Source organism: Antedon bifida, chromosome 1, assembly GCF_963402885.1.
Source record: "Antedon bifida chromosome 1, ecAntBifi1.1, whole genome shotgun sequence".
Lineage (NCBI taxonomy): Eukaryota > Metazoa > Echinodermata > Crinoidea > Comatulida > Antedonidae > Antedon > Antedon bifida.
In genome coordinates this window covers 16,321,283-16,330,670 of record NC_136226.1, presented here as the reverse complement: position 1 = coordinate 16,330,670, position 9,388 = coordinate 16,321,283, and the positions used below count along the sequence as shown (strand labels likewise).

Sequence of the window (9,388 nt, the reverse complement as noted above, 5' to 3'; positions counted from 1 at the left end):
GGGGTAAATGACCTTGATAATTTAGTTAACGATCTCTGTATCTCATTTATGTTTGTGTCCGTTGATAGAAGTTGATTTATACCTTTCTCACGGTGGTTTCGTTATTGACAAAAAGTCATACCCCCTCTATAGTTTTAATCGATTTTTTTCCCATAAACTAACCAGAGAGGGCGCACTATAAGTATACCCGGAAGCCATGTTTTTTCTGAGATTGTTTCTTCGAAGCCTGGCGAGTGGTTGAAATTAGAGTGTAAATATGCTTAAAATTAGTAATTATTCAATGCAAAAATATGGTTAAATTTGGATATTTATATATAGTTAGTTGCTAGTCACTTTATTTTATTTGGTAGACAATTGTTACGAGAATTGTCAAAATAAGGTTTCAGTTTGACGTGAACCGTATTTGAAGTAGTCAGGTCCACTTCCAGCAGGTTGACATGACTTGGCTTGTATAAGATAATGATTTTAAAAAATGACACTAGCCTAGGCTTAGGTTAGTTGATAATATTAATTTAAATTTTTAAAACTTAACATAGGCTAGGCCTAGGATGGATATCCACCATCTGGATGGGGTGGACTGGGTAATTAATAATGATTAAATCAGCGATGATGTCCAGTATACTAGGCCTAGATACTGTAGGCTAGGCTAGCTAGGTCTAGCCTAGACTGTAGTAGTATAGTAGTAGGCCTAGGCTATCATATCCACCCAGTAGTAGTAGTGTACAATGAATGAATTCAGTAATATAATAGATACTGTATTAAACAGTTTTTTGTTAAAGGTAATGAGGAAAAAAAATAGGTACTTTTTACTTTAGTTAGCTTTGTCAAAATGTTTTGTACGCATAGGCCTAGTCCCTCTATTTAAACAAATACTTCAGTTGACAACGCTGTTATTAAATTAATATTTACTGATCCAAACATGTCTTGACATTTAAACAAATGTCAAACTGTTTTATGATAATTTCTATTAATTAAAACTATTTGCAACATATAATATTTTTCTTTCAGAACACATGGATGTGCTCCAATCAATATTGTCTCAGTAAAAAGTGACAATACAAAGGATGCTATGGTTTTGGTACAGAATGCATAAGAATATCAAATGACAGTTCTCATACTATACATCCACAATTACAGGAATGAATTCAGTAATATAACAGATACTGTTTAAATGGTATGTATATTATTTAACCTATAACCATTTGTATTAATACTTATAGTATTAAACAGTTTTTTTTTTAAGTAAGTGAGGAAAAAAATATGTACTTTTTACTTTAGTTAGCTTTGTTTTGTACGCATATTCCCTCTATTTAAATAAATACTTCAGTTGACCATGCTGCCGTTAAATTAATAATATTTACTGATCAAAACATGTCTTGACATTTTAACAAATGTCAAACTGTTTTTCGATTCCATTAATTAAAACTATTTGGAACATATAATTTTTTTTCAGAACACATGTATGTGCTTCAATCAATATTCAGATACTGTTTAAATGGTATGTATATAAACTAACATTTGTTTGAATATTTATATTAAACACTAATTAAGTGAAGAAAAAAGAAATGTAGGATGTTGTCTACAGTCTACATAGCAGCACTTCAATCATCTACTGCTCTGCATAAATGTATGTAAGCAGAACTAACTAAATTTTGTTTATACAGATATTTCTAATATTGCAGATTGATTTTGTCTATGTTTAGTTGACATAGCAGCACTTCAATCATCTACTGTTCTGCATAAATTTATGTAGGCACAATTAACTAAATTTTGTTTATACAGATATTTCTAATATTGCAGATTGATTTTGTCTACAGTTAGTTGACATAGCAGCACATCAATCATCTACTGTTCTGCATCTGCAAACAAAAACAAATATTTTGATAATACTATCATTTCTACAAAATCATCAAAGGTTTACTGATGGTATTTTAAAATACATACTGTGCTTCCTTTTCACAGCATGTTTTATCTTTGCTTGCACTTCAGGTTGTGTGAAGATTAAGTGATTCTTCATCACCGACATGGTTTTTGCCAGAGCTGACTTGACACCATACAGACTTCTTCTTTTCTTGTTGAATGACGAGTGAATCAGTTCACCCCGCTGCTCATTCAACAAACCGATTCCAACATGCCATCGCTTTAAAAATTCTACAACATGAAATTCGAGCATTTGCAGTTTTGGAGATATGTTGATCTCCAATTTTCTGCAGTTGGACATGAAGTCTGATATATTTGAAGCTGTAAGTAAATTAATATTTAAATTTAATTCTTTAATAAGCATATTGCTTAAGCAGCTGAGTGATAGAAACTCAATTCAGATTTTATAGTTAACATTTTTTTTTCTTACTAACAATATCAATTTCATTCTCAGTCATTGTATTGGTATGGTTTATTGCCTTGTGTATTTCGGGAAATTGGTGGAAGATGGGTGTATAAGTTTCTTCAGTTTTCTTAAGGCGTGCTTGCAATTTTCCAAGAAATCCAAATGGGATATCTTGGCTTTGTTCCTCTAGAACCCGGTTTGATGCAGTGGTCAGCTGGTGAATAATATCAACCTGTGAACAATAATTTTAATTGGGTAAATATTCAAACATTACAACATACAACACTTACTGTTTAATAATATTGCTACTAAATTTGATATAAGCTACTGTACAGTATACTATCTTAAGTAGTAGTATTTTCTTAATCACCTGGCAACACTTGTGTACATGGTTGCCTACAAATGCCTTTCCATGATAGGCTTGACGAGGAACCTTGTTTTGTTAAAGAACTTCCTCCATTGCACAAACAATTGGCCCAGTTCGGTATTTCAAATCTTTGTTCAATTTTGTTTCCTAAAAAATATACATAATCTGTGTAAACTATTTTTGAATAATTAATTATGCAATCAGAATATGTGTAATACTTTTCAGCAATACTCATAATTTTTGTCTTCACAGAATCAGATGCGGATGCTTCGGATTTGCTGTTTAAAAATACAAGCGGAATTTCATCTTCTATGTGGGAAATTTGTGCTTGCATATCCGACATCTGCTTCATCAATGCTGAATTTGTTGCTTAATAACACATTTTCAAATGTAACCTCAAGATTTTATATTAGTACTATTACATTATCATTTCAGTACGTTGTACAAGTGTCGGACTGTATTATGATACAAATTGGTGAGCAGCATCATCATGGAGTTGTGGTAGAAAGGATGATAGTAGACATCAATGAACAATGAGACCTCCTAGTTAATTTCCCTCGTGCAAGATTCAGGAAGAAACAAACCAAGTAGTGGTGTGTCATTTTACCATCCTTCATAATGTGTGTCATGGTCACCTAAAGGACGCACATTGGACAAATGATGCACTTCATTCAATATGGTAAGTCATACAATTGATAAGTGCATAACTATGAAAACAATATTTAACCATGGAGGTATTTTGATTTAACATGATTTAACCAAAATATATATATATTTCCTACATGGTCGATGTCAATAGGCACCATTGTTTTTCTGATTACACTCCTGGATACCTCCTTGGAGTTTACCATTCCATGATCTTCAAATAATTGATAGTCGTCATTCAATGTCTTTATAGACCTGTGGTCTTTTGGCACATCACCTCTACATATATCTGATGTTTTGTATGGTGACAAAAGAGGCAGCAGTACCTTCCTAATGAAAGAACAATTAAGGTTTGTATACAATAAATTATAATTCACATTAAATGCATATTAAATAAGATACTGTATCTTACCATTTGGTCCATTGAGGCCATACATCCCTGATAAAAACTTGTAGTCTCCAAAGAAGAACAGACGAATTTTGTGGCCCCTTAAAGGAAAAAAAAATTAAATTAATACAGCACACACAAAAACAGATTGTTAAAATGATTTTAATGTTGAAGACATACCTCCATTCAGTCCCATTCAGTTTCACGACCTCTTCGCATACATCCGGAAATACCCTGCTGATGTTGATGGTATAATCTGGTGCCTCAAACATCAGAATAACAATAATGTTGCGAAGGGCGTTTGGCTTCTCTAGACTGCAAATTTGCAGTTCAAATTTCGTACTGCCGCCTCCTTTGTCACCTCCAAATTTGATCCATACTTCGTTGTTGTAGAACTTTAGATTGTTTAAGTGAAATATACAATATTTTATTTTTATTTTAATGTTTGCAGAAATTTGGAGTTACAAAATGAAGCATGTTATTTACTCATAATGGTGGTCCAAGTATGAAAACATCAACTTCTCAATATTAATCACCCGCACAACAGGGGCAGAAAATATTGCAAATCCATTCTCGGCATTTGCTGCATCGCTTTTTAGGATGAATTCTTCCATGGAACCATGTAAATATCCATCTACAATATCGGATTGGCGATCTCGCATTTTGCCTTCCGATGCTATCACGCCTGGTTTCACATATCTTGAATAAAATTTAGAATAACAATTTAACCAATAATACATTTTTGTAAAATGACATTTTAAAATATAGCTAATTAAGATGTTGATATATTATTTTATGCACTATTTTCTTAATTTTCATACTTGCCTTCTCAGTTTCAGAATTTGTTGCCAAGTAAGATTGCAGTCAGCTTTGATGGCCAGTGACCTGTCAACATCATCAATGATACCAATTGGTGGATTGCATTTCATGATTAAATTGAAGTTGAGCTGAATCATGCGATATTGAATTTCGTATGGTTGATAATTCATGGCTGCGTCGACTGAGGGTTCTTTTGCTAACACAACTGCTGGATTTTGTAGCTTTTGTCATAGTAGTAATTTTCATTGGCTGTAAGTATATGTTTTATATTTACAAGATTTATAGTCCAAGTTTAACACCGTATTTATTCGTGTTCAGGGAATGTGTTGTAATACAATATTGTGTGGCAGGGTAGTTTATTCCAATAAATACGGTAATAAAAATATGTCTAAAATATATATAATATCAGGCCTTTTCTTTTTAAAATTGTAGGTGTGCTACAAATTCCACTCCGCAATACATTTAGGGGTGCTGTTTGGTGCTTTGGTGTGTAGAAATTTACCAAATTTAAGGGTGTTGTAAATCACACTCCTCAAGGGCAGTTTAGGAGTGTGTTAGGCGAGTGATCACACTCACTCGCCTTAAAAGACAAGGCCTGTACTATTGTATATAATATTTAGGTTCATTTGATTTGCCCATTATTCAATAATAACTCACCCTTCCATTTGTTGGTAACTAAATTTCGTTTTTTTGTTTTAGTGATTTGGATACCATATATGGTTTTTTCATGTCATGTTCAAATGTTATCAGTGATGCACAAGCAAAACATGGGAATTTACGTAGTCGAAGAGTACAGAACAATTGACAGAGACAGTACATACAAAAATGGTGGGAACACTGAGTTTCTACATTATCAAGTGACAGAATACGTTTACAAATAGAACATTGAAACAAAGACAGTGCTGATTGGTCATAAAGGGTGAATTGCTCGGATAATGAATTGAATTTTAAATCTTGCATGAAAGTTGTTTTATTGCATTTTATCCTGTGACCTTGTTTCTGTTGATTTTCATAAAGATAACAAGCTGTGCATGGCAAATCATTGTGTTGTCTCCAGATGTAAGGTGTAATCAATGTCGTTTGTTTGTATGCAGCGGACAAGTATGACAAACATATGATGGATGAACATTTTAATGTTTAGAAAATTTAAAGTTTGTGTTTTGATGCTTTTAAGTTCATATTTTCAGTCAGAAATTTTGAATTTTATTCCACAAATTCTACAAATATTTAATAAAGACTCAGAATGGAAATCCATAATTAGTATTATTCGTAGGCCTAATTAATTATGTTATTTTTGTAATCAGCAATTATCACAAATAATACAGTAAAATGATAATGTAAATAAAGTTTTATGAACAGTACAGGTAGTTCAGTGTATCTCTCTCTGGCTAGACATCTTAATATGCCAAAAATACCCACATCAAATGTCATCAGAGTTAAAAAAGTAGTTTTATTTACCAGGTGTGTAGAGCTCTAACTAGTTTTTACGTCAAAACAAAAACTTAAACGGTGAAAGAATAAATATTGAAAATGATCGTTGAACAGTCAGTTTTCGGTGAAGTGACTACGTTCGACAGAAATCAGACGATGAGTGTACGGTACTTTGCGCTTTTTATTGAGGGCGCTATTTATTTACAATTCTATCGAATACGATCGTTAAAACAGTCGTACTATTTTTACAAATAACTGAATTAATATTGCATAATTTGAAGTATTACTTCATTGCTTGTTGTAAAACTAATATATTTACTTGCGAATATTAATAATTGTTGTTAATATTTTATATTATGATTGTAACGTTTAATTTACTAGCTTAGTAATTATCGCTATCTTTGCGATGTTCGCTAGGCTCTCCCGTTCAGTCAAGCGTGCAAAACCTTAACAACAAAGGCTTTGGTTAGCGTAAACAATAAAAGCGCGTTGAAAACACACTTTATGTCCATAGTTACTATATTCGAAACCACATTATTTTAATACAAATGCTAGGAAACTAGTATTTGGACGTTTATGAACATTAATTAATTTATTAATGCATCATTTGACAATTTGAATTACCTTTAATTATTTTATTACGAAATACTAATACATTTTTCGAGTGTAAAACAATCAAGCATAGATTCTCTTTATTACTCTCAGTGTTTTATGTGTGTGAATAATGCAGTCCTGATCCTGATAGAGCAGTAACACGCATCCGTATCCAATGATTTACTTCGACCTCAATGACAGTGTGCGTCAATGTTTAAGCATTCAGTTTTCACACAAGAGAGAACATACATCCCCTTATACAAAATATGTTCATAACCTTCTAGATCATTCCTTATACTTCTCACTCAATTATAAACAGTGGGAAAGCCAGTCGACAAATCGTGTCAAATTTCGACTCGGAGAGGGCGCCCTACTTTTCTAATTTAGTTCAAAATTGCTAAATTTTAGGGTGTTGGAAAAACACAATATTTGTAAATTTAGCTGATTATCGGAAAAATATTGCTAGTGAAATAAATTCATAAATGGTTTTAATACATTGTCATGTAAAATTTAATGTATTTGAACAAAACGATAATCTGTAATTTAACGGCAAAATCAACCAATGTCTTTTTTCCGAAATTGTACCCTAGAAAATCGTTAAAATAAAATATTTAGAAAAATTGAACAGTCCTGAATTTAAAATCCCTGTTAGAAAAATTAATAATCTACAGAATACGATATTAAGACACAAAATTCGGTGGTTGGGATGCAGCTCCGACTATTCAAACTAAAGGTACCTCTATTTGTTCCATCGAAAACTAGCGAAACCGCCATTTTGTAAACACATCGTCATCGTGTTTATGAATTTATTTATAGCGAACGATATACGCGATGTTTATAATTGTCCGCGTATAAGAATTCATATAAATAAATACATTCCAATACAACGTATATTATTACTTGTTTATTTATCACAATATATATTTTAGTTGAGGAATGTTTATCATAACTATTATAATAGCTTTTATACGAGTCCGAGGCCTAGCCCTATTTAGCGAGCGATTGTTCCAGGGGCGGAAAGTCACTTAGTGACGTTGTGATCGGGCGCGTCGGGCCTAGCTAATATTAATAATATGACCTGAAATAAGCGGCTAACAAGAACTGTTATATACTTGCTTACAATTGTTTTGTTATTGATGAACAAACAAGCAATTAGATTAAATAACAAGTTATTTATTCATTTTTTTTGGTAAAAACATGTACAAACTAGGCTAGTAGTAGTACTGTATAATACAAATTAATAGTAATACAGTATTAATAAAAAATAATATAGGCCTAACATACAATAAATATTCAATTTTTAAGGTCTACCACATGACAATAACATAATTTACAGAGTATAGTGTAGTAGGTTTGCATTCAACATAAAACATTTGTATTGTAATTCATCTAAATCCTCTGCAACATATATTTGTAACTCAACATTTTGTTTTAAATTATTAAATTATAGTTTGGGTATGACAATGTCGGTAGGTACCGGTGTCACCTTTTTATCCCCATCACTCTCAATTTGAAGTCACAAAGACGAAGAACTCTGCATCATCAACGATTCCTGAAAGTGTCAGAAAAAATAATAAATATTATTAAATAAAAATGTTACTGTCTGGTTGTATATATAATTATTATATGATGGCCTAAAAAGTAAAATGGGGCCTGTATTTTATTATTTAAATTACAGTATTTACTATTATTATTTATATATTCTAGGCCTACTAGTAGCCTAGCTAGGCACCTATTGATCCTCATAAATCAAATAATAAATGAAAAATAAAATAATAATATTAATACTGATTGAAAAAAGGTATTTTTGGGGGGGATCAGATCACCAGGCTAGGCCGGCCAGGACCAATGATACTCGTAATCAGTACAACTTAACGACTATCGAATCAGCATCAACACAGTACAACACACGTCTCGCTATCGCCTATACTGACACACGTGTCTCGCGTTGCCGAAACCACGCTCACAGCTAGAAAATGTACCTACCTTTCGAGGCCTGAGAATACACCAACAAATTTTGAACAGGATAGAAATATATCATACTCGATTAAACTAATATTATTCTTGATAAAACAATTGATTATAATTTTTTTAATTTGTTGGGACGCACCTCCGACTATTCAGAAAATGGACAACAAAACAGTAGTCAAATCGTACCACATTTATAACTTTCACGAGTCCCGACTTCAGTCGCCGAATGTATTGTATTAGCTTCGGTTTCTTTAAAGAAAACCGATTGGTTATCCAATTATACTTATTAGGAAATGCTTTTACCATAATAGGTAATGTTGGGCGGTTCTTAAATATTCATGAGAGCTTAAAATAAAACAGCACTTATTTGCTAGGCGACGAAAAATCGTGGTTTCAGTTTTCAACGATAGGTGGCGCTTCAAAATCGTCAATGCGGAAGTAAGTCGATTTTACACGATTTAACGGTCAAAACGCGAAGTGGCTTTCCCACTGTAAATTCCTTATCCCTTTATCAATTCATTATCCCTTTATCGACAACATCGCCCATTTAAAAACACGGTATAATTATTTTCTGTCACGCGGCGTATAACGCATGTATATTATTTGTCAATAGAAGACGCACTACTTATTGTATTCGTTATCAGGACTACAAAATAATATACACGCCGTTTAAATTATAATAATATCAATTCATTATCCCTTCATCGATAACAAACACTTTGTCTTCTATTATTATACCGTTTAGTATAACTTCGAATACACTTTCAACAAATCACTTCCGAATTCAATAGATTACTTACGAATTCAATAGATTATCAACATTCAAGAAAACAGCCTTTGTTCAGTT

At 32.3% G+C, this 9,388-nt stretch overlaps 1 protein-coding gene across 4 annotated transcripts; it reads left to right on the top strand.

The window, feature by feature from the left end:
* The first annotated feature begins 2,439 nt into the window (after positions 1–2,439).
* Positions 2,440–5,906, top strand: LOC144844173 (uncharacterized). 4 transcript variants are annotated; one of them, XM_078700938.1, is made up of 7 exons: positions 2,440–2,581; positions 2,946–3,372; positions 3,592–3,688; positions 4,178–4,348; positions 4,560–4,796; positions 4,978–5,031; positions 5,245–5,906. In XM_078700938.1, the coding sequence occupies exons 5-7, from the start codon at positions 4,700–4,702 to the stop codon at positions 5,424–5,426; spliced, it is 333 nt and encodes a 110-aa protein (XP_078557064.1). In that variant the 5' UTR covers positions 2,440–2,581; positions 2,946–3,372; positions 3,592–3,688; positions 4,178–4,348; positions 4,560–4,699; the 3' UTR covers positions 5,427–5,906. The 4 variants fall into 4 exon arrangements, with proteins under 4 accessions (XP_078557064.1, XP_078557079.1, XP_078557055.1 ...); XM_078700953.1 differs by lacking the exon at positions 4,978–5,031; XM_078700929.1 differs by having other exon boundaries at positions 4,178–4,796.
* Positions 5,907–9,388: the final 3,482 nt, after the last annotated feature.